The 26,245-nt window shown below is 41.8% G+C and overlaps 1 protein-coding gene across 8 annotated transcripts in view; it reads left to right on the top strand.

The window, feature by feature from the left end:
• Positions 1 to 26,245, top strand: part of MBNL2 (muscleblind like splicing regulator 2) — a 180,205-nt gene that overhangs the window by 38,035 nt on the left and 115,925 nt on the right. For all 8 annotated transcript variants that reach the window (XM_033177400.1, XM_033177403.1, XM_033177404.1 and 5 more), the window contains exon 2: positions 14,580 to 15,356. In XM_033177400.1, the coding sequence (XP_033033291.1) occupies positions 15,183 to 15,356 (174 nt within the window). In that variant the 5' untranslated portion in view covers positions 14,580 to 15,182. The remainder of the gene's footprint in view (positions 1 to 14,579; positions 15,357 to 26,245) is intronic.

The raw sequence follows: 26,245 nt of genomic DNA, 5'->3' as shown, positions 1-26,245 counted from the left end.
CCAGCAGAGGGAACAGCGAGGTCCAAGCTCTAGGGCAGGATGTCCCTGGCTACTCAATGAGCAGTCAAAGGCCAGGATGGCTGGGGGGAGTCAGAAAGTATGGGGCCAGTCACCGAGGTCAGTGTAGGCCGTCATAAGGCTCTTGACGGTCCCACTCTGTGAGGTGGAGAGCCATCAGAGGTTCCTGGGCAGAGATGTGACATGATCTGATTACATTTTCAAAGAGTCCCTCAGGATGATTTATTGAGATGTGGCTGCAGTGGGGCAAGGGTAGAGGCATCCGTAGACTGGTGAGGAGGCTTTGCACTAATGTTGTGGGAGAGAATGCTGGCTCCAAGGCAGGGGGCCAAATGCAGCTGGTGAGAAGTGGTCAGACTCTGGTGCCATTAGGAATGTGGAGCCAGAGGCATCTGCCGTTGGATCAGATGTAGGGTATTGGAGAGAGGGAGGAGGGGAGAAAGAAATAGGAGAAAGAAAGAACACAGATGTCACTGTCTAGTGGGTTTTAAAGCCGTAAAACTGTACAAAAGAGTGCACTGGAAGCCGTAAAACTGGACGAGAGAGTGGTTAAACAGAGGCCTGGTGGATTTTGCAGCCAAACTGCCTATGTTCCAGCCATTCCTTCTCCTCCCCACCTTCCCCATCCACAGATATGCTAACCTCCTCTTTTTTTTAAATTAGCACAGGCCACCAAGCATAAACCCTTTGATCACTCTGATCTTCATTATCTTTCACTTTAAAAATGTTATCTCAAATGCTTCTCAGTCAGAAGCGTTTGTTCTGAGCTCTTCAGGAGTCTTATCTTGCCATTGAAGATGCTAACCCCAGCCCAGTAATCTATCAGTTGGCTCTCCTCGCTGCTATCCCCAACACTGTCCAGCACCTGCCTCTTTCTTCTCCTTGATACCTGTGTGCATTCTTATTGCACCTTCTCTGCAGTTATTCATTCTGATAGAAAGGAAGCCCCTGGTTCTTCTCTCCTGTGCACAGCACATGTGATTAAGATGTGCTGAGCCCGTGATGGATACAGACCCTCTCGGGGGGGAGTATCAGCCATGCCCACTTCTGACATCATTCACTGCTGCCACTTGGCATGTGCACACTCACACACGTGCACACACATCAAGAAATTTAACAATACACTCAGAAACAAATCGCAAGATCACAGATAAAATTTCCAGCCAGGAGAGAACCGCCCTTTAATCCACCTCCTCAACGGCCATCGCCTCCATATGTACTAGCCTCATCCCTCAGGCCTTTTTGTTGTTTTAAATTGTCCCATCTCCAAGACCTTGAGCTTTGAAATTGGCAGCACCCTTCTTCTGCCTCTGCTTTCCACCGGTCAAGGGTAGATGGAGAAAGCATAAACATTCATCTCAGAATAAAGTCATGCTCTTTTGCTGAAGTTGTGCCTCCTGGGCCGCCTGAGATTCCCTGCCTTTCTCTCTCCCCGCCGTCTTCTGTAACTGCCCACTGAGGATTTCCCACACTTCAGGCACTGGCTGGAAGGCCCCAGCACCACTTTTGCCGCAGGTAGATTTGACGGAGACGGTCAAGGCTGCAGGACTGAAGCTGACCCGGTTTCACTTCCCGCTGTCTAGCCAGGCTGCGCCCCTCACTTCCCACCTCCTGTGGGTCCTGCGAGTGTGAAGTGAGTGTCTCATCTCCTCACTGAGGCTGGGCCTCCCTGGGAGCCGGCCACCCTGCCCTTCTCCCTTCTTGAGGCCAGTGGCTGCACGCTGGCCCATGCCTCTACTCTGCCGTCTCCCCGAGCTCCTCTTGTCTGGTTTTTCTCCTTCCATTAAAATGAAAGAAACGTGGGAAGGGTCAGGGGAGAAGAAGGTTCTCTCCCACCCTCCCAGGGACTTCAGAGAGTGCGCTCTTAAAACTCTCTCTACACACCTGAGGTTCTGAAAGGATAACTGCTCAGGATCCCACAGGCACCAAAGCATCTCTGACTTCAGAGCTGGGAGGGCAATCCCTGCCTTGCCACACACTGTTCTTGCAGCGGCGAATGCTCCAAATTCTCCAGGCACTGAGTGCCTCCTTCCCCAGCTCCGACAGCATCATGCCACCCCGCCTTGAAAGCCAGCAGGGACTTCCCCCTCATGACACCTAGCCACCACAAATTGCCCACGTGCCTTGATGTCTCCGTGGCAGTGGAGGCTTTTGGCTACTCCCTCCTCTTGAAACTCTGAACGTTTCTCCCTCACTGTTGCATTATTGGAAGGATCTCTTGTCGCTTTCTTTTTCTGTGGTTTGCCTTACTTCTCTTCCTTTTTTCACCTCCAAATCACTAAATAAACTGTCCTTGATCCAGTCCAAGCCTTCCTGTCTTCTCTCCTAGATGTATACAAATAAATCCCTTCCTCCTCTCTTATTTTTCCATTCCATGATTTTAGCAGTCATTTCCAAGGCCATGAACTCCAACTCTGGATCCATGCCCATCACTTCTATACCCGTTTCTAGCTGCCTTCTGCTTTCTCCTGGGCAGAGCTTTGATGTCCTTCTGCACACACAGGACCCACATTTTGAAGTCCTCCCCCGTTTTGTTTTTTTTTTAATAATTGTTTTTTTGAGATGGAATCTCGCTCTGTCCCCAGGCTGGAGTACAGTGGCACGATCTCAGCTCACCGCAACCTCTGCCTCCTGGGTTCAAGCAATTCTCCTACTTCAGCCTCCCAAGTAGCTAGGATTACAGGTGCGCATCACCACACCAAGCTAATTTTTGTTTTTTTATTTTATTTTATGTTATTTGTAGAGACAGTTTCACCACGTTGCCAAGGCTGGTCTTGAACTCCTGACATCAGGTGATCCACTCGCCTTGGCCTCCCATAGTGCTGGGATTGCAGGTGTGAGGCACTGTGCCCAGCCTTACTTTTCTTTTTTAATTATTAGACAGTCTTAGTATAATCAAATTTTTCAAGAATGCAACAACTGTGTAAACTGAGATAAGATTATTCTTTGACTTGTTAGGAACTTCATCAGAAATGATTCAGCACTTTGATAAGCCCCACCTTTTATCAAACCTATGTCAGTCTACATTTGTACCCGTTACATTCATTACAGTGCTGCAAACATACAGGTGTCAGCTTCTGACATTTCGTTCTGTCTTCTAATATGCTTGTGCCTTAGCATCAAAATTTTAAAATATATATTATTTATTGTATAAAATAGCTTTCTGTTGACATGTAAATTACTGTATTTATAGTTATGGCAATATATCGATTTTGTTTTTAAAAAGTGTGTCTGTTGGTTACACCATGATTTTCATTTGGTGATAATAAAAGTTGTGTTACAAACATTTTGTCAAAAAACGGGTTATTGGTATTTATAGGTAGGAGTGCAGGCCGATGAAATGGCCATTAGGCTGGTCACTGGAGAAAGAGAAAAAGACAAAGGTCAGCTGAAAGTGGTTCTGTCCACCCGAGGCTGTGGCCGGGGAAGGAAATCGAAGTTCTAACAAAGACTTCTCTGGGAATTCAGGGCTAGATTTCAGCTGACAGATCCATCATTGTTCTGTCTGGCCGCGGCCATTGGTTCCTGGACATCCAGGAAACCGGTAAGTGCAACGCAGTTTTCAATGGTCTCTAATACAATTGCTTTCATTTCTAATAAGAGCATCTCCTAACTGAATCATAAATATTTGGATAGAAAACACAGATGCAGTGAAAAACATAATTTGAATACAAATATGTGTTGAATAGATTACATCTGGCTGTAGTTTCAGGACTATATTTAGAAATTTTCCCTCTTTGAATTGAAGATGTGATTTCTTTCTCTACCCATTCCTGGAAATGGCAATGAAGAGAGATTGGAAATTTTTGCATGTTAAAATGAGCCCTGGATTTTATGAATTTTTCACTTGTACTTTAAGACATAAGAGACATGAAAAAAAAAAAACAGTTGGAAATTTCTCCTTTTGTTATTTTTATCATGAAACAAAGGTTGGCTTATCTGACTCATTGAATGCCCTTGGGTAACCCTATGTTTTATTTCCCTTATAGTAGTATATCTGAAAGTATGTTCCAGAGGACAAAGTACCATGTCAAATGAAGGTATCATTGTCAGCCACGGTTCTTTCTCTAGTTGGAAGGAATGAATGTTTGGAGTTAGTTTTAGAAGAGAATCTATCAAGGGCGTGTCCAGCTCACATGCTAGCCAGGACTTCCTAGCTTGTCCCTACCTTCAGAGAAAGAGCCTTTCTACTTTCTTTGACTTATACTTCATTGACTTTGGAGGAAATAACTTTTAGTAAAAAAGTTATTTCCACCTGTCATTTGTATGTGTGTGCGTACATGCATGTGGATGTCTCAAGAACTAATGTTGATACAGATTAGGTACCACATAGAGAGTATTGACTACTAAATATATTTTGGTTGCAGTGCATGTGTTTATGGCTTAAGTGTTACTATCCCTTTGATGAAAAACAAGGAAACTGCAGCTCAGAGCAGGTGACATCACACAGCTATTCAGAGGCTGAGTGACTAGAGTCCAGGTTGGAAAAGTTGGTCTTGTCCTTCAACCAAGCAGAACATTCAAGGCACCATTTTATTTATATTTTCTTTTTTTTTTTTTTTTTTTGAGACGGAGTCTCGCTCTGTCGCCCAAGCTGGAGTGCAGTGGCCGGATCTCAGCTCACTGCAAGCTCCGCCTCCCGGGTTCACGCCATTCTCCTGCCTCAGCCTCCCGAGTAGCTGGGACTATAGGCGCCCGCCACCTCGCCCGGCTAGTTTTTTGTACTTTTTAGTAGAGACGGAGTTTCACCGTGTTAGTCAGGATGGTCTCGATCTCCTGACCTTGTGATCCGCCCACCTCGGCCTCCCAAAGTGCTGGGATTACAGGCTTGAGCCACCGCGCCCGGCCTATATTTTCAATAAATTAGGCCGGGCACGGTGGCTCGCCCCTGTAATCCCAGCACTTTGGGAGGCCGAGGTGGGTGGATGACTTGAGGTCAGAAGTTTGAGACCAGCCTGGCCAACATGGTGAAGCCCTGTCTCTACTAAAAATACGAAAATTAGCCAGGCTTGGTGGCAGGCGCCTGTAATCCCAGCTACTCGGGGGACCGAGGCAGGAGAATCACTTGAACCCAGGAGGCGGAGGTTGCAGTGAGCCGAGATTGTGCCAGCGCACTCCAGCCTGGGCAACAGAGCAAGACTTCATCTCAAGAAAAATAAATAAATAAAATAAAATAAATAAATAAATAAATAAAAACAAAACCAATTTAAAGGTATCTAGAAAGAAAAACCATTAAAAAAATTCTCTTTTGCTACCTGCCTCAATGTTTTTCTTTGAGAAGTCAGTGGAGTGCTCTATTCACTCGCATTTGCATCTTCTTCACATCTGTGTTTCCCTTGGTTCACCGAGCTTCCTATGGGCAGGCCCCTATTAGGAGCCTCTTCTCCGAGGCTGTGATTACAGGGCAGTCTTACACCCTCCTCCTGGAGGTCAAGTGGCTCTCAGCCCCAGTCCTTCAGCTGGCGGCTCCTCCAGGGCCCTCTCCCGCCCAGGCGTCTGCATCTGATAGGCTCAGGATGCGGCCAAGTCATTGATCAAGAGAGAGAGCACATTGAGAGCTATTTTAAATTAGGCTTCAGAAATAGAATGGGGACACTCCAACACTGAGCCACTCACAGGAAGGAAACATTATTTTTAAAAAATATATATATTTTAAGAATTTAAAAATTAAAAATAGGAAACTCAGAGATTCCGAAAACTGGAAATAACAGAGTCAAGGAGACAAGGTTTCTTTCTTGTAATTAGATTTATATAAAAAAAATTAAAGGCATCCTATAAATTACTTAATGGATAATGAGTTCTTGACTGTCTGACTCCGAAATAGGCTTGTTTTGCAAAGATCCTTTAATCAGCTCCCTAGGAGGCCGATGTCTGGCAGGCAGCTAAAATATCATAGATGACCCGAAAGTAAACTGGAGGAACTATGCGCTGCAGAATTATTTCCCTTAAGGTGGTCTGAAATTTTGATCAATCTCAGTCTCAAGATTGGACATGATTGATGTTTTTCCCTTAAAAAATGTACAAACTATCTAGAAAGCAATGGCACGGAGGAGACACCTGGGGTCCACAGCCCTGGCTTGTCTGAGAGGCGTGGAATGGAGGGAGGTCACCTCCTTGCAGAGTGAAAAGCCAGGCTTTCCAAACTCGCCCTGCATAACTTAGCAGCTGCAAAAGAATGTGAGCGGCAAATTCTTTTATACAGTCAAAAGTGACTGCTTTCTGAAAATCTAACACTTAGAAGAGTTTTAAAATACATTTTGAAAAATGAAGTGTCATATAAGTAAAGACCCTAAAAATAGCTTGGGATTATTTTGTAGAGTTGAACGGCACATCCTTTGGCATTTCAGAAAATACTACAGAACCTCGTTTCTTTCTTCTCGAACTTCAGTCTTGCCTTTCCTTTAAAGATGAGTCAAGCAGTGAACCTGGATATTCCTTAAATCACACGCCGTCTGGAGAGGATGGAGCACTACAAAGCAGCTCCTTCTGATGGCTGACCTGCTGGTCATCAGGCCACTAGTCCCTTTAAAGTGGTCCTCTCTCAGACAAGCGTCTGTAAAACAAGGCCCCACCCACCCCCTCCGGAGGGCTATAGGTCAGCATCTTTCCTAATTCTCACAGAAGGAAGTCTTAGCGGAAACAAATCTCTCAGGTGTTTTCTGTGAGTCTGGCTCTGTTTTGTTGTTTCGTTTTTATTGATCAGAAATAGCCGCTGGGGGTAGCCCGGCCAGCACTCTTACAGTTGTTTCTAGGGAAATCAGTGAACTCAAAAGCCTGCAGGTAACTCTGGGTGGACATCTTTGTTCTTTCAGCAAGCAGCAGGATACCTGGCACACAGAAGGCAAGGAGTGCTTCCCACGGGGGTTTTCAAGCTTGAGCCTGCATTGAGACACAGATTGCTGGTCCTCACCATCAGGATATCTGATCCAGGACCTTGGTGGGGGGGCCTAAGAGTGTACACTTCTTTTCCCTTCCTTCCTTTTTTCCTGGCTCCCTCCCTCCCTCCCTCCCTCCCTTCCTTCCTTCCTTCCTTTTTTTGAGACAGTGTGGCTCTTCCCATTCAGGCCGGAGTGCAGTAGCACAGTCTTGGCTCACTGCAACCTCTGCCTCCCGGGTTCAAGTGATTCTCATGCCTCGGCCTCCTGAATAGCTGGGATTACAGGCATGCGCCACCACACATGCCTGGCTAATTTTTTTTTCTATTTTTTGTAGAGATGGGGTTTCACTATGCTTTTCAGGCTGGTCTGGAACTCCTGACTTCAAATGATTCATCTGCCTCGGCCTCCCAAAGTGCTGGGATTACAGGTGTGAGCCACCGCACCGGGCCGAGAGTGTGCATCCCTAACCAGCTCCCAGCGGATGCTGCCGCTGCCGGCCCAGGCACAACACTTTAAAAACCGCCGGACTAAAGATCTGGGCATTGAGGCTCATGGTGTGCATCTCTGGGGCAGCTCCCAGCCTCAGCCTACTTAGCAGCAGCAGGGTCAGCCAGTGGCATCTGCTGGAATTTTCCTATGGATAATACTGGAATTCCCCATTCAGAGCATTATTCCTTTAGCTTAGAGTTTGGTTCTTATTAAAATGCAAATATTCCTTGGAGGAGGATCAGGAGCTCATTCAACAAACATTTGTCCAGTATATTCTGCATACCAGGCACTGAACTGAACTCTGGAGATTCAAAAATAATAGGCAAAGTGTATCAGATACCTGAGGCAAACCCTGTAGGAGTTTACCCTGTGGGGAGGCAGATGGAGAAATCAATATTTACAGTTCTTGTGAATTAAGGAATAATGATACCTATTTAAAAATAATGACCAGGCAGTATTAAAGATGGGCTGTAGGAGAGGATGTCAAAAGGGAAAGGATGAAGGAGGGGGCACTGTTCCGGATGCAAGCCGGTGAGGAGGGCCTGCCGGAGGGTGGCTCAGCTGAACCTTCAGGCAAGCTCATATCCTCTTGCAGGAGGTGGCTTAGAAAGGCAGGAAGTTGCTAAATGCCTGAGGAGGAAGAGGAGAGGGCCCGCCAGAGAAATAATCGGGGGCAACTACTCCCAAACATTGCCTAGGTTCTGCACTGGAAGGAGCTAATGAGGTTGGGATTGTTTGGGACGTTGGAAATAAAACCAGAAAAGTCAAAAGAAGTGAAAGAAAGGGAAGCCAAAACACACCAGCGAGACAGACTTAGACAAAACTGGAAAATAATGTGGGCAGAGACCCTGTCCCCAGTGCAGCCTAGAAACTTCTGGGAAAGGTTAAGGGTGCCTTGCCTATAATGGGGCAATGCCATTATACATAGAATCTTGATGGAAATTTTCCTAATTTCCAAAATTATGAAATGCCTGGAGGTGCCCTCTCCAGACATTATTAACAAGAGGCCCCTCTGGGCAGATGAACTTGAAATGCCACCCCTTCCTCCCTGCTCATCCAGGGCACTGTGAATGGAAAAGCAGCTGCATTTCCACCATGCCCTCAGGGAAGCAGGCTCCCATCGGTGCTACAAGAGTATTCGAGCCCTACTTCCCACCCAGGGTGACTGCTTGGCCCCAGAGGTGTTCCCTTCACTTTTGGGTGAGCAGCAGCTGAAGGAAGAAAGCAGGCTTAAGGTTTTTGTGGTGACACTTGGAAAAACCTCTCTGAGGGTCCCTTTGGTTGCAAAATAAAGGCGATGTGAGAAGTGAAGCCTTCTCCAGATAAGAGGTCCGGGTACTCCTATGCAGTCAGACCATTGATCTCTAGGCACCTCCCTGCTCTCAGACTCTGTGGCTGGAGCAGATCTACACCAGGTCTAATGCTGCTCATCATATGAAACTATTGTAGAGAGAGACGAAGCCTGAAAGTAGATTTTGTTAATACAGATTGGTATAGTAACTTTTAAAAATCACCGAGTTCTTTTATATTTCCACTATAATCTGTCTTTCATGGCAGCAACCATGTACATATAGGCAGGAACTATTATCAATATTTAGATGAAGAAGGTGGGTCTCAAAGAAATTGACTTGCGCAAGATTATGTGATGAGACACCTTGGCAAAGTGAAGGCTGGAAGCTAGTTCTTAGGACTTTCTACCACTCCCGGAAGTCCTGTTGACTAATAGAAGAAATGCAAAAGCCCTTAAGACAGCACCATCCGTAGAAATAGAATGTGAGCTACTTAGATAATTCTGAATTCTTGAGTGGTAAAAAGAAGCAGGTGAGATCAATTTTAATATTTAATATATTAAAAATAATAATTCACTACGTAGTAACTACGAAACAACATTAATAAGATATTTTCACATTCTTTTTCTTCTTACAAGCCATGTATTTTTTAATTCAGTGTGTATTTTCTACTTAGAGCACATCTGAATTTGGATGCTAAATTTTCATTGGCAGTACTCCATCTGTACGTAGGTTTCATAAAATTTAAAATTAAAAAAGTAAATTTATATGCTCAACTTAGTCCAATCACACTAAAAAGTTTTCCAATGACTGAATCAAGGGTGACTTTTTAAAATTTAAATTCATTAAGAATAAATAAAAATTTAAAATTTAGAGTCTCAGTTGCACTTGCCTCATTTCAGGTGCTTGATTGATATGTTGCTGGTGATTTCTGCCTTGAACAGCACAGTCTAACACATGCCCCTTCCTCTCAGCAACTGGCAGGCTAGTGAGTCCAATATTCTATTAAGTCTATATGTTGGCATATCTCTCAGTCCCATCTCTTGATGGCCATGCCAAAATGTGGTCCAGCGCATCCTTACCCTCCACTGCTCTTCTCTTTGGTGGACCCATCTAACCTAGCTCAAGTGGCTCTCTCCCTCTTCCCCACATCTGCCTGCCTGTACCCACTCCTTGGTACAGGTGCCTATGCTGACAGTAGCCATATAGCTTTTTGGAAAGGAACAAAGAACAAGCTGGGAGAAAGAGTGGATTCATGAGAGGCTATGATAACAGTATGTTGTACCTGTGATATAATGCACACCTCTTTCCTTCCGAAATATCTTTGCTGTACAAGTGACTCTGGCCATCAGAAAGCTTGGGTACACCTGCTCTTTTTTGTTTCTTTGAGACAGAGTTGTCTGTGTTGCCCAGGCTGGAGTGCAGTGGCACGATCTCAGCTCACTGCAACCCCCACCTCCCAGGTTCAAGCAATTCTCATGCCTCAGTCTCCCAAGTAGCTGGGATTACAGGCGTTTGCCAGGCTAATCTTTGTATTTTTAGTAGAGACAGGGTTTCGCCACGTTGGCCAGGCTGGTATTAAACTCCCGGCCTCAAGTGATCGGCCCATTTCAGCCTCCCAAAGTGCTAGGATGACAGGCGTGAGCCACTGCACCCAGCCTACCCAACTTTTAAAAATTTATTTATTTATTTTATTTCTAAAAAAACAAAAAAACAAAAAACAGGATGCATGTGCTGAATGTGCAGGTGTGTCACATAGGTATGTGTGTGCCATGGTGGTTTGCTGCACCTATTGACACATCCTCTACGTTCCCTCCCCTCACCCCGCAAACCCCCAGCAGGCTCTTGTATGTGATGTTCCTCTCTGTGTCCATGTGTTCTCAATGTTTAACTTCTACTTATGAGTGAGAACATGCAGTATTTGGTTTTCTGTTCCGGTGTTAGTTTGCTGAGGATGATCGCTTCCAGCTTTATCCATGTCCCTGCAAAGGACGTGATCTCATTCCGCTGCATAGTATTCCATGGTGCATATGTACCATATTTTCTTTATCCACTCTATTATTGATGGGCATTTGGGTTGATTCCATGTCTTTGCTACTGTAAATAGTGCTGCAATAAACATAGGTGTGCATGTGTCTTTACAGTGGAATGATTTATATTCCTTTCGGTATACATAACCAGTAATGAGACTGTTGGGCCAAATGGTATTTCTGGTTCTAGATCCTTGAGGAATCACCATACTGTCTTCCACAGTGGTTGAACTCATTTATATTTCCACCGACAGTGTAAAAGCATTCCTATTTCTCCACAGCCTCGCCAGTATCTATTATTTCCTGACTTTTTAATAATCACCATTCTGACTGGCATGAGATGGTATTGCATTGTGGTTTTGATTTGCATTTCTCTGATGATCAGTGATGTTGAGCTTTTTTTTCATGTTTGTTGGCTATGTAAATGTCTTCTTTTGAGAAGCGTCTGTTCATATCCATTGCGCTTTTCATATCCTTTGTATGTTCATATCACTTTTTGATACGATTTTTTTTTCTTGTAAATTTCTTTAAGTTCCTTGTAGATTCTGGATATTAGATCTTTGTCAGTTGGATAGATTGCAAAAATTTTCTCCCATTCTGTAGGTTGCCCATTCACTCTGATGATAGCTTCCTTTGCTGTGCGGAAGCGCTTTAGTTTAATTAGATCCCATTTGTCAATTTTGGCTTTTGTTGCAATTGCTTTTGGTGTTTCTGTCATGAAGTCTTTGCCCATGCCTATGTCCTGAATGGTATTGCCTAGGTTTTCTTCTAGGGTTTTTTATGGTTTGGGTTTTAAATTTAAGTCTTTAATCCATCTTGAGTTAATTTTTGTATACGGTGTAAGGAAGGCCATCCCGGCCTTTAAAAGCCAGTTTATCTTAAAGACAAATAGGGCATGATCTCACTTAGAGGTTTTAAGTGTTCTCACAACTAAAAAATGCTAAGTATGCATATGTTAATTAGCTCAATTTAGCTATTCCACAATGCATACGTATTTCAAAATATCATTTGTACATAATAATCCTATACAATTTTTGTAAATTCAAATAAATACTTAATTTTAAGCAAATGTATCTTGGTAGAGTCTGATCACCTGAATTCTAGTGGGATTTTCATAGTAAGTTGAAATGGGGATTCTCCCAGGGGGAAAAAATGTATTTCTTCCAGGGAGAGTGAAAAAGGCTTCTTACCTATAAGTAAGAATAAAAATGTATAGCATTCACTGAACTGCATTGGAAACATAGCTCCTGGAGAACTTTTAGGAACATCTGAGTAATTATTCATGCCATGTATGTAACAGTACCTACGTTTACCTCTTTCTTTTCCTTCATGGGAGCCCCTGGGGGAGACTCTGCTGCCTTTGGGGTTCAGCATCTACCTTGGGGCCTGCTACTGAGGACTTGGGGACTCTATGTAATATTTTTCAAACACTAAGTGTGTTCAGCGCATCATTTGAAATACCCTTGTCATTGGTGCCTCATCTCCCTTGATGCAGGCAGAAATGTGTCCTTGTCCCTTGCTTTCCTCATCCTTTGTTCTCCATGGAAGCCAGAGGTACAGGTTGAGGTAATAAAGATACAAGTCCAGGCTGGTCTATAAAACCCAACCCATATTAAATTTGGTTATTAAACTCATCTTCTTAAGCTCCCTAGCTTAAGCTCACTGATATTAGCTTCTGTGAACACAGCGTTGCCAAACAGACATGCAGGAGCCTGCCTGGATCCCTCAAATATTTTATAATTGAAGTTTGCTATGTGTCATAGCTTTCAAGATTGTCAACTTCCTTAAATGCACATGCAATTAGAACTCATGCGAACACTTTTATTCAAATGTAAAAGAATTATTGGGATAAAGTAGCATTTCCTACCAGTCCCAAGAGATGTCCTGCTTAAATAAATGTTCCATCATCAGATAAGCTTGAGACACTATTGTAGCTTCTCCCTTATAAGGGACCCGTCAGACACAGCAGCCAAGAAAAGCCCCGTGGCAGGCCGGATGCGGTGCTCATGTCTGTAATCCCAACATTTTAGGAGGCCAAGGTGGGTGGATCACCTGAGGCGAGGAGTTTGAAAACAGCCTGGACAACATGGTGAAACCCCACCTCTACTAAAAATACAAAAGTTATCTGGGCATGGTGGTAGGCACCAGTAATCCCAGCTACTGGGGAGCTGAGGCAGGAGAATCACTTGAACTCAGGAGGCAGAGGTTGCAGTAACCCAAGACCACACCACTGCACTCCAGCCCGGGCGACAAGAATGAAACTCTGTCTCAAAGAAGAAGAAGAAAAAAAAAAAAAAGAATAAAAAAGCCCTAATGCAAGGAAGCTCGTCTGGCTTGGTTTACCCAGGGTTAAATAAACTTAATTGATTTGGGGACATAATTTTTCAGGGAACACTTGTGAACCACTTAAAAATTATTGCTTTGTGGGCTGGGCACAGTGGCTCATGCCTATAATCCCAGCACTTTGGGAGGCTGAGGTGAGCGGATCACCTGAGGTCAAGAGTTCGAAACCAGCCTGGTCAACATGATGAAACCACGAAACCCTGTCTCTACTAAAAATACAAAAATTAGCCAGGCGTGGTGTCAGACACCTGTAGTCTCAGCTACTTGGGAGGCTGAGGCACAAGAACCATTTAAACCCAGGAGGCAGAGATTGCAGTGAGCCGAGTTTGTACTACTGCACTCCAGCCTGGGTGACAGAGAAAGACTCCATCTCAAAAAAAATAAAAAATAAAAAATAAATAAATAAATAAATAAATATATATATATATTTAGCTCTCTGAACTTATTTGATACCTGCCAATTTAAAATAATCTACTTCCAGTCTTCATTAAGTTCTTCTCAGGTATAAATATTTTAGAAAGACATCAAGGCTCAGCAAGTATGTAAGGTCATTTGTGGCATATGCAATTTATGAAAATAATCAACTTCTGGACTTTAGTCCTTTATTCATGCTTATCCCAGTAACTGTAATTTAATGTTCAGTGATTTCATAACCCTTGAAAAAGTTAAAAGAAACTGAAGGTGCTTATTTTAGACATCTGAACTTACTGACTATATTTTTGTTGTAGTCATGTGTTTTAACTCCAGCATTCCATACTATAGAGCGTTTTTAGATTATGACTCAGTTAAAAACTAAACTGAACTCAACTAAAACTAATTTACATTCCTGGCATTTAGTCATCAGTTAAATTGGTCAATAAATATTTCTTGAGGGTCTAATATACACCATAGACTAAGGCACTGGGAATACAGAAATGAAAACTACAAAGAATAGTCTTTGCCCTGTGAATGCTTGCAGAGTAAATAGGAAGATAAACATTAGGTAAGTCATGGTGGAGAGGAAATATTAAGACACCTGAGAAAAAATATCAAGAGGATCCTACCTACCCATCTCTAAGTCCACATCTCTGTAAACTAGGAAGAACATAAAGAAGAAAGAGCCCACACTTCATCCAAAATGACAATATCTTTATCACATAGGAGGGACACATCCCAAATAATTGTTTATAGCACTCCCAACAATAAAATCAATGGCCTAAATGTGAAATTAATTGGAAGCCACCGTCCTAATACACTGTTTTGGCGATTAAGCACATTAGATGGGATTGTTTCAGAAGGCCTAATTATTGTGTCTGCCACACTCATCTGTTTGAGTCATTCCTAACTTTTGGACTGCTGCCTAGACAATTCTGCAATACGGTTTCCATTGCGTATTCTTTTTTTTTTCTTTAATGCATAACTTTTCTCACTGTAGTCAAAGCTCAAAGCTCTAAACCGTGCTTTTGCAAATTCTAGATAAGAGTTCAAAAGTTCGTTGAAGTGTTGATTCATTGAGTTTGCATAAAGGTTGATATTTCATTTCTGTTTTGCAGGTTTATCATTTAGAAGTGCCTGTGTGAAGTCACTTTTGCTGGAAACTGCAGCCTGGGAGCTTTCTTTGTATTCACATCTCGCTCTTCTGTCAAGTACACTTTACCCTGACCTTACGAGTGGATGAAGATACCTCAGTTGTCTGACTTTGCCAATTGCTTAATTTCAGAATTCAAAAAGGGGGAAGAAAAACATCCTGCTAAAATATGAACATCTGAGTGTCTTATTTTCTAACATCGTCAATAGCTGTGAGCGTCAGCATTAAATATTCTCCCAAGGAGTGCCATGAAATTGAAGTCACTTTATTAAAAACAGGTGTATCTGCAAAACAGCCAAGAGACTCAGACGTTGAAAGCCAGAGATGACACTGAGCGTGCTTTTATTGTGGCCCGCCATCTTCAAGTGGGACATACTGATTGATGAGTGATTGCGTGTCCATAAACTCTCTCATCATCCTGTTCCCTGGATTGGACTTCACTAAGCAATTTATCACTCACCTTCAGACTTACATGTGGGAGTTTTCACAACAGTAGTTTTGGAATCATTAGAACTTGGATTGATTTCATCATTTAACAGAAACAAACAGCCCAAATTACTTTATCACCATGGCTTTGAACGTTGCCCCAGTCAGAGATACAAAATGGCTGACATTAGAAGTCTGCAGACAGTTTCAAAGAGGAACATGCTCACGCTCCGATGAAGAATGCAAATTTGCTCATCCCCCCAAAAGTTGTCAGGTTGAAAATGGAAGAGTAATTGCCTGCTTTGATTCCCTAAAGGTAAGAGAATGCATTTTATGTGTCATTTCAATACCACATTGGACTTGCAAGCAGAAGGCTTTTCATTGCACTTTTACAGAAGTTTAAAAATTGCTTTTAGATTCTGTTTTCTTGTTTGTGGTGACTGTTGGGAGATTTTCACTCAAATTTTTTCATATCAGGCATATATAAATTTTTTACATACCCATGTTTAAATTAAAAATACATGATGATGTATTTCTGGCCTGGCATGACATTCATGTACCCAAGAGTTTTAAATCAAAGTCTGGCTTGTGACAACTGAAGATAAATATTTTATCAACATTTGATCTTCTGGAGGTTATATAAAGGTGAAGAAATTGAATGTGTCACTTTTAAGTGCCAGTTATTCTGACTTAGCTCTTAAAGAGTTTTCTATTCTTATGGCTTTTTTTTTTTTTTTTCTTGACCGGGTACTTCCTGAAACCCTTCTTTGAAAATGTGTCATGGCTAACAGAAATTATTAAGTACACATTCAATACTCAATACTTGAGAATCTACTTCATGTGAGTTATATGACAAAAGAAACTAAAGTGATTCAGATGGCACCCTTGATGAGCTTACTCTCTGGCAGGGAAAATATAGTATATCAGCAAGTATCCACAATGCAAGAAGAAGGGGACACATGCCTTGTGGGAGGAACAGACAGTGAACACATTTCTATGGAGTCCACAGAAGAGAGCTGGCTTCCAGCAGACTGTTTCAAGATACGTTTTTGGAGATTCAAGGCATCTGAGTCATATACTGATTTGGGTGGAGTTAGGAAGATAGAATTTAATGAAAGATCTAGAAGTGGCATGAGTTAACCCATAATGCTGTGGAGTGTACTCAGCCCTAACATTATGAATCTGAGATTGTCTAGGGCAGTCCTACAGTCATAATCATATTGTTTCCAGGAGCAATAAATAAGGCACATAGGTTAAAAGAGCTCAGTGTTTACATCTCTGCAAGACTTCAGTAAGTTTACCAAATAGTTAAGAAAATTGTCTATCAATGCTCTTGACATCATTTGAGAAATTACACAGCTGTTAGTTTACAAAATAGTGGCCCTAGCCTATTCTTGAGTGTTAAAGAGACTGAGTTGTCCTTTAGGACAATTTTGTCTTAAGTAAAAAATTATGTCTCGTAAGACATAAGTCAAAATTTATAATTCTTATAAGACTTCAAACTATATATTTAAATTTTAATGTATCTTAAAGGGAAAATTTGTCAATACACTCAAAGCAGGAAAATGTATTTCTGACCCAACAAAAAAGTATTTTAAGGGTAAAATTTTGACAAAATAGATCTGTAATCTACATCAATACCTACTCCTATTTTATTCCTTTTTATCATAAAGAGTTTATTAAACTAGACTTTAAAATGATGAATTGTTTTACCTAAAATGGAAATGAATAGATGGATAAATCACAATTTATATAAACTATAACAGTACAAGCATAGTTATATATTAGTATATTTTGCCTTTAGTAAAAAAAGTAAACCAAGTCTGTATTTGCCTCTGTGATTATCAGCAATAGAAACATTCACTATGAAAAAGCAGTGCAGGCCGGGCATAGTGGCTCATGCCTGTAATCCCAGCACTTTGGGAGCTGAGGTGGGCGGATCATGACGTCAAGAGTTCGAGACCAGCCTGGCCAGCATGGTGAAACCCTGTCTCTACTAAAATACAAAAAATTAGCAGGGCATGGTGATGCGTGCCTGTAATCCCAGCTACTTGGAAGGCTGAGGCAGGAGAATCACTTGAACCCAGGAGGCGGAGGTTATAGTGAACCGAGATTGCACCACTACACTCCAGCTTGGGTGACAGAGAGAGACTCTGTCTCAAAAAAAAAAAAAAAAAAAAAAAAGCAGTGTAGATTTAAAACTAGATCATAAAAGCTTCAAGATATGAAAACAGGTCAGTGATGATAAATTAATTTTTCAGGTCATCCCCGATTTTTCCATCTTATTAATCCAAGCCTTCTCTAGTTGGATATTTCATATTAAACATCACATTTTTTGCCAGTTTTTAAAAAACCTTATATTCTTTAATGTAATTAGAGAAATATGGGGAAAATAATTCCCGACCTATTAAGGCGAAGTATTTCATGAATATCAACTAGGCAACAATGCCTAGATCCTTGCTATTCATCACATCACTGTGGATTCACAATTGTTTGCGGAATCCAGCCCCCAGAATAAAGGGTCATGAACCATGTGTTCAGCATAAAAACATGAGCCAAGTTGTGAGAATGTTGAACACCATTCAAGTAAAAAAAGGCTGTACAAATCATTTTCAGAAGTGCCTGATGGAACCTTTTTGAGGTGTTGAAGCATAGTTATATAGTGCCTCAAGTTATCAGTTCCTTTTCAGATTGTAGAATTTCAGGTTATTTAATGAGTGCAACATTATACATTTTTAAAACTGTCCAGCTGAAAAGAATGTGAAAACGGCCCACAGGCACAGGAGTAAAACAGATCTGAGTCTAAATACCTGCTCAACTACTTCCCAGCCTTGGATGTGTCATTTATGACTTTTTGACTTGGTTTCCTCATCAGTAAAAGGAGGATATTCAGCAGAGAAACTGGCTGAAGTAAGTACGGTCTGTAGCAACACGCTGGCAGAGTCACCTTACAAGGTTCTTGTGAGGATTGCAAACTCTTTCCGCAGGACAGACCAATCAGAAAAGCACTCAAAAAATAGTAGCTAAAAAGAAAAATAATGACAATGATAATGATGAAGCTGTTTAACTTTATTTCATAATCGATTAAAAAAAGACATTGTTGCTCAGTGTGCAACAGAGAGAACTCAGTGTGCAGTTGGAGCCAGTGTACAATAGAGAGAAGCAGCAAGGGCTTTGAAATCAGATGGACCAGGGCTTGACTAAGCCTGGCTGGGACCTAGGCAAGCTTCGTCACTTGGGACGAGCTATTTTACCTCGTTGGCTTCAGTTTTCTCTTACATAAAATCGATCTAATTCCCACTTCATAAGGTTACTTCAAAGACTACCTGACCTGTGGCATCCCACATACTTAGCCCAGGGCTGAACAAGTCAGGACCTGGTAATATTAGTTTCTTTCCCTTCATAATAAAGTATCCCAGGATAGCCACTGATTCTGATGACTAGCTTTAAAGGCAAGATCTTGTGCCCAACTCTTAACAAGTCCAAACTTTTAAGAATCAACTGTGTGAATGATAGTACCTCAATTATACAAACTAGCCACGACAAGAAAAAAGATTTGGGGGACACAATATTTTTGTTATTTATTACAACATATTTTGTGCAAACACTGTGAAGTATTTATTTATAACTGTGAAAGGAATCTATGTTGGACTGCCAGTATGGGGACAAGTCAATCGGAGTCTTTTTTATTGTTGTTATATGTTATTTACAAATATGAGTAAACTTTTCCATAAGTATGTACTAAATTTGTTGGTGGAAAGTGATTTGTTGAGCTCTTTGGCATGAGAATCATACATATATAAATGCATTTATAGAAGACATTTTGGAAAATATAGTACAGTTCTTACTGTGAAATTTGTGCGTTTTTCGCATACCTTGTTGTTGTATTTTATGTAAAACACTGAGCATGGAAGCAGCTGTGATTTTTTTTTGGAAGTTTCAGGATCATTATGAACAGTAGACTTTGTTTAACGATTTTTCTGAAAGGCCAGGTCACATTCCAGAATGCTGTGTTCCACAACTTAGGTTAACTTGACAAAATGCAAACTGTTTTATGAGCAATCGTCTCCCTTGGAGCAGAGGCCTTGACCACGTTAACGATGTCTCTGATGCTTTTAGATCCATGAAACGCTTTCTCTCATAGCTAAAATGTTTGAGATTTTTCTTTCCAGATTCTTTCTTCCTGTAATTGATAGGAATTAATCTGAACCATTTGGTAAATTGAACATCAGGAAGGGAGCACATAAAGTAACATTAATGCTTATTAAGACTAAAAATGTCAGTATTTACCACTTTCAGGAAGTATTTATTTGCTTAAACATTTGAATTTACACTCAGCTTTAAAAAGGGACACAACTTTAAAAATAGGATTGCTAATTTTGGTTGAAAACACTCAGAGTATGGGGGAAAATTGTTTAGACAATTTTTAGAAATTTAGGCGTAATCTTTTGTAATAAAAATTCATCATTTCAAGGACAGTGAGATCCTTTTTAACACCTGCATCAGATGATGTCACTCCTCTGTTCAGGATCTTCCAGTGGCTTCTCACCACACTCAGAGTAAAGAGCAACACTGCAAAGGCTGCCTAGGCCCTATGAGATCTGCTTCCCCCTCCTGCCACCTGACTTCATTTCTATCGTCACCACCCCCTCCAACCCACTCCAGCATCTTTGCTGTCCCCTGAATATGCCAAGTAGGCTTTGCCTTAGGGCATCTGCACTTGCTCTTTCTTCTGTTTGGAATACTCTTGCCTCAGCCACACAAACAGCATGTTTCCTGGTCCTTACGGTTTCTCACTAAAAATGCCAATTTGTGAATGAAGCTTTTCTGCCAACTTATTTCAAATTGTAATTCCGCCATTGCTGGGATCCCACTTCTTTCTTACCTGGCTTTACTGCTCCCCCAACACCAGCATTTGATATGAGAGATGCTAATTTGTTTATTGATTTATTATCTGTCTCGCTCCTCCACTCTGCTAGAACATAAGCTCTATGTGGATAGGGACTGTGTCTGTTGTGATCATTCTTGTGTTCCTGGAACCTAGAACAGTGTCTCATACATAATAGATACGCAATAAATATTTGTTGAATTGCATGTTCTCCATGTTCATCAGGAAAGTTTTCAAGCCTCTCAGATAGGGCTGCTGGATTTGATTGTACAGGGATGCACTGCACACTAGGGGCACCTTCCTCATCACAGTCTATGTGATTGACACCCCCTGGAGTTGTGCAGTGGACAACCTGTACAGCCATGTGCTGTTGCCCTGGGATCAGTATCCAGATTTCAAAATCAGGGAGTTCTGTGTAGGAATTTCAAGGAGCAAGTGTGACTCTGGAAGTATAATACAACATTGACAAATTTTCAAGTAAATAATTTGATTTCCTCTTCAGGGTAATTCAAGCTGCATATGATGCAGAAACTACTTTTTTTCTACCCTCTGTGTCTGTCTAAATTTCAAAGATGTGAAGTGGAAGTTGCTCATTTGCCTATGGGATGCTGTCTGTAAGTTAGCTGATGGCAATATGTAATTTGCCAAGACTTTAAGTTCATGTTCTTAAATTGCTGTTGGGCTCCTTAATAGCAGCGAATTCTTTGCAGAAATTGTTTGAGTATTTTCTCAATTATTAATTTTGGCCTGATTTGCAAATATAACCTCAGACAATTTTTTTTATTATCAATAGTCATCACTGTAGTAACACAGAGCCTACTATATGCCAGGTACTTTTCATGCATTATTTATTCCAATAACTCTGTCAGGTAAATATGATTAAATCACCCTTTTAGATGGGGATACAGGTTCAAAAATTTAAGTAGCTCACTTGTGACTACCAAACTGATGAATGGTGGAGAAAGGGCCTGACTCCAGGTAAGTGTGGCTCCTAGCCAGCACTATCCATTCCCTTCTTGTAACTGCTCTTACTGAATAAATCACTGATGTGGTTAATTCCAAAATTCTTAATAGCTTAGTAATATTCATGTTTAACAAGATTAGCATGTTGAAGAGATCCAAAAAAAAATTCTAGGCCAAGTGCAGTGACTCACACCTGTAGTCCCAGCACTCTGGGAGGCAAAGGCAAGAGGATTCCTTGAGCCTGGGAGGTCAAGACCAGGCTGGGCCACATAGTGAGACCCCATCTCTACAAACAAATTTTAAAAATTTGTGATCCCAGCTACTTGGGAGGCTGAGGCAGGAGGATTGTTGAGCCCAGGAGGTTGAGGTTGTAGTGAGCCATGATTGCGCCACTGTACTCCAGCCTGGGGGACACAGCAAGACTTCATCTAAAAAAAAAAAAAAGTCAAAAACCATTCTAAAATAGAAGCTCCCAGGAGTAAACCTGTTCAGATAGCAGAAATTTCAATCTTTAAAAGACAGAGACACTGCAAGAGAAAGTAAGGCATATGTTGTATTTGTTTCTGTTTGTGTCTGTCTGTAAATATTATACCATCACCTACTAAATCTCTGTAACAAAAATGGTTTTTGTCCAAGGCATTGTTGGTGTGTGTGTGTGCCCATGTGATTCTGAAATGCATAAGTCAGTTTTAGAATGTAACGGAGCACAGGCAGGTCCATGCTTCAAGATTCTTGGACCCACCAATTGTACTTCCTGAAAACAAGCCCATCTCTTTCATTTGACTTCAGCTGTTCTGGGTATATCAACCACTTCCCCTGTGCACCCTCTCTGGACACTATTCAGACTTCATATCATAGTTTACTCCTGGACACCCATGCCCAGTGAGAGCCCAGAAGCTTCTGAAAGATGGGATTGTGTCTTACTTATTGTCATGCCCCAGCACCTAGCATGGCATCTAGCACAGAGCAGAAGTACAGTCATCCCCAGAGAATGCAGATGTGAACAGAGAAACCCTTACAGCTTTTCCAGATGGACCTAGTGCTGCTCCATCAGTGATCTCCAGACCAAAACCTTCCTTCCATGTCGTTCACCATTTCCTTGAACATCTCTGTTTCATTTTGCAGTTTGGTTATTCGAGGAGAATTCTCTCCTGCTACTTTTTGCCTGTGTTATTTTCCTAGTTCTTTCACCACGCTCACTGCCCTTCCTACTTTCCCTCTAATGCCACCTCTTCCTCCCCTTGCTCCCTCAGTATGGATGCTCCCCAAGAATCAGGATCAGCCTTTCCTAGATCAGGTTCAGCCATCAGCTCTGAAAGCTCATCTGCTTTTATGCATTCATTTCCCACCTCTGTGCCAATGAATCCGAAATCTGGGTGTGTGCCCTCACTTGCCACCACCATGGCTCCACCTACCTACTGAACATCCCCATCTGAGTGGCTCATTGTCACCTCCAGTGCCACATCTCTAAATCCAAACTCTTGCCTTCCTACTACAATCCACCCCCACCCCCGAGTGCCTTGTTCCCCGGGCACAAAACCTGACCACTATGGCCCAAACTCTTGGTCCTTTCTCTTTTGTTGTTGTTTTTCAGGTTATAGGGAAGTATAATACCTTTAAGAATTAATCAAAACTAAGAAATCTTTACCCAGAAAAGTATCCACACTTACAGACTATTACAAACAATCTGCAGGGTTTCATGTTTGCTTCTAAAAATTATCTATATATTGCAAGTTAAGAAATCTTCATCTTAAGAGAAGTCTGAAACATTTAAGAAGGCCTGAGGGTCTTTAAAAAAAAACCTTTGAGTTAGTTTACAAATTTGCCCAGAGTCAAGATTAGCATCAAATTCCTCCCAATACCCAAGATATTCTGTGCTAAGAAAGGAGAAACATGCAGCTTTCAGGATAAAAGCAGAACCATGACTCCCTAAGAGCAGGTGGAATCGGTTTCAGTGCTTTGAGTAAGCAAAGAAATGAGGATTTTCAGGGTGTCAGGCACCTCCAAATGTCTCACTGAGGGAAGGCACATGTGCGCCATAGAGAAAGTCCTTTTCCTGGAGAGAGAAAGCCACTGTCCTGGAGACAGCGTCCTCCAGCAAGATGCCTACATTCTAGCCCATTTTACAATTTAGAGTTAGACAAAATCATCTCTGTTTCAGTTTCCTAAGGCTGTCGTAACAAAGTACCACAAACTGTGTGGTTTAAAACACCTGAAATGTGTTCTTTCTCATATCTGGAGGCCAGAAGTCCAAAATCAAAGTGCTGATAGGGCCACACTCCCTCTGAAGCCCGTGGGGTTGGGGACGTTGGGGGAAAGGGATGGAACCAGTTCTTGCCTCTTTCGGCTTTTGGTAGCGCTGTTCCTTGGCTCATGGCAGCCTCACTCCAATCTCTACCTCCCTCTTCAGATGGCCATCTTCCTGTGTGTCTCCCTTCAAAACATCTTCCTGGTGTTTGAGTCTGTGGTCAAATTTCTCCTTCTTATAAGGACATCAGTTATATTGGGTTAAGGCCCCACCCTTCTTTGGGTATGACCTCATCTTAAATTACATCTGCAACTACCCTATTTCCAAATAAAGTCCCATTCTGAGGAACTGGGGGTTAGGACTTCAACATATATTTTGGGGGAACACAATTCAACCCATTAAAATAATATATACACCTAGAAAACATCAGAAATCCGGCCGGGCGCGGTGGCTCAAGCCTGTAATCCCAGCACTTTGGGAGGCCGAGACGGGCGGATCACGAGGTCAGGAGATCGAGACCATCCTGGCTAACACGGTGAAACCCCGTCTCTACTAAAATATACAAAAAATTAGCCGGGCGAGATGGCGGGCGCCTGTAGTCCCAGCTACTCGGGAGGCTGAGGCGAGAGAATGGCGTAAACCCGGGAGGCGGAGCTTGCAGTGAGCTGAGATCCGGCCACGGCACTCCAGCCTGGGCGACAGAGCGAGACTCCGTCTCAAAAAAAAAAAAAAAAGAAAACATCAGAAATCCAACACTGTAGTCTAATTCAATTCTGATGATTGGATTTGGCAAGAGAGAGGAGGCTTGCAAAACTCCAGAGGGTCTTTGGTACTGAATCAAAGAAGGAATGATGACAAACTGGCGTTCCATGATTACAACATTCTTTGGTTAAAACATGTAAAAGTATTTCATGGAGAAAAATAGCAACATTGATTTTCACCTATAAATGAGTGGAATACAATATCAATGTTTATTTTAACTGTATTTTTTATAGTTAGGTTTATTACTCATTTTGCTTTGGGCAGTGATGCTAACTTTTGTTATTCAGTGTATCGATCTTATAAACCATTCATTATTAAGACTTAAGGAGAAAGAAATATTTATGTTACAGGATTTGTTTAATATTCTATTCTTTTTAAAAATGAAAATAGTCAGCATTTCGTCAGTACCCTTCTTTCAGTCAAACTTTTGTTTATATTTTAGGATTTGAAAAAAATGACACAATAGGAAGCAGAGATTTAAAATAAAAAGCCCTGGCCTGGGAATCTGCATCTGAGCCCTGCCTTTGTCACATGTAACATTTCACCTTTCTGGGATCCAGGTGTCTCACTAGCAAATATTCTTTAGCTCACTCATTCATTCATTCGTTCATTCATTCATTCATTCATTCTCTCATTAACTAAACAAAAGGGGGCAAATAAAAAGGAACCAGGAAGGTGATATGAACAAATGACTCAGCTCTCGGTGTTGGAGAGACTCAGGAATTGCTGGAGACAGCAGAAAATTAAGTGAGGAGCTCATGACCCCTTTAACGACAGCAGCTGCCACTCAGCAATAGACAGCTGTTGCCTGCCTTGTGATAATCTGAATAATTGTTAAAGAGAAACAGAAATTCAAATTTTGATGTGATGTTTCCCAATTTCTGAATCTTGGCAATCAATTAAAATCTTTTTAAACCTTAGAGTCCAAATAAAACACATCTTCAGGATGGATTCAGCCAGTAGACTGCCATATTTAACCTCTGAAATAAACAAATAAATATTGATTAGGTGCTCTTAAACACTGGGACTATAACAGCATAGATTGCTTCTTCTATCAATAGAGATCATTGAAGGCACAGTGAATTTATCAACTGCTCTTAGTCATCCTTGAAAGACTGTATTCACACTGATTTGGTGATTCACTCTCATCTCGTTTTCCCCTCACCTCATTGGCCAGTCCTCTGCCTCCCTTCCTGCATCTTTTTCCTTCTGACCTCTAAATACTGGACTCTCTCCAGACTTAGTCCTTGAACATCTTCTCTACACATCCATGGTGGCACCTTACTCTTCTTAGAACTCACCAAACACGTTCTTGCCTTAAAGCCTTTGCACTTGCTGGGGCAGCCACCAGAACACTTGGCCTGCCAGATGTCTGTATCCAATCCAACGACCGTAAACATTTCTAGATGCTGAATATTTCTTAATTTCTATCTCAGCCCTGATTTCTCCCCTTAACTCTAGTCTTATGTATTCAACTGCTTACCTGGCATATCTACTTGGATATTTATTTAATGACATCTCAAACTTAATGTGTCCACTAATAACTTTTTAATTCCCCACTCAACCTACTGTTCTCATTGGAACAGTTCTCAGCAGATGGTACCATTCCTTCGATGGATCAGATCAAACACCCTGAAACCCACCTTCATTCTCTTCTTGTCGTTGCTGCCATATCCAATCCATTATAAGTCCTATTCTCTCTGTCTTCAAAACAGACCCTAAATTAAAGCACTTTTCATCACTTCTATCATGACCACCCCAGTCCAAACCACCATCGTGTCTCATATGGACTATTATAGTAGCCTGCTAGCTCTCACTTCTCTACTCTAGCACTCAGCGATCCTTTTAAAACATAAGTCACAGCATGCCAGTCTCTTGCTCAAAATCTTCCAGTAGTTCCCACTTCATTTATGAAATTCAAAGTCCCTTAAGGCCCTATGTCATGTTTCACCTGTTGCATTTCTGGCCCCACAGATCAGCCACCTGCTCCCCCGCCCCCTGCACTGTGCTGCAGCCACACTGGCCTGTTTATTATTTAGGGCCTTGACACTGGCTATTCCCTCCACCTGGAATGCTCTTCTCCCAGGGAACTGCAAGCCTCAGTTCTTCATGTTAGTCTGGTCTTTGCTTAAATGTCACGTTTGCTCACAAAAGCAACCCTGGAATTATCTTTGTGTGATGCTGTCTATCTACTGTGTCTCTCTACTTTCTGTTTCCTCCACTGAATGTAAGGCTGGGGGACAGGAACTGCCTTGTTGTATCCCTGTGCCTGGCAGCTACTGGCTGTACACCCATGCTTGCTAGTGAAGAAATGTATCCTTATATCCTAAATTTTAAGGTTCTA

Source organism: Trachypithecus francoisi, unplaced genomic scaffold, assembly GCF_009764315.1.
Source record: "Trachypithecus francoisi isolate TF-2019V2 unplaced genomic scaffold, Tfra_2.0 Lachesis_group18, whole genome shotgun sequence".
NCBI classification, from domain to species: domain Eukaryota; kingdom Metazoa; phylum Chordata; class Mammalia; order Primates; family Cercopithecidae; genus Trachypithecus; species Trachypithecus francoisi.
This window is presented reverse-complemented; position numbering and strand designations above follow the sequence as displayed.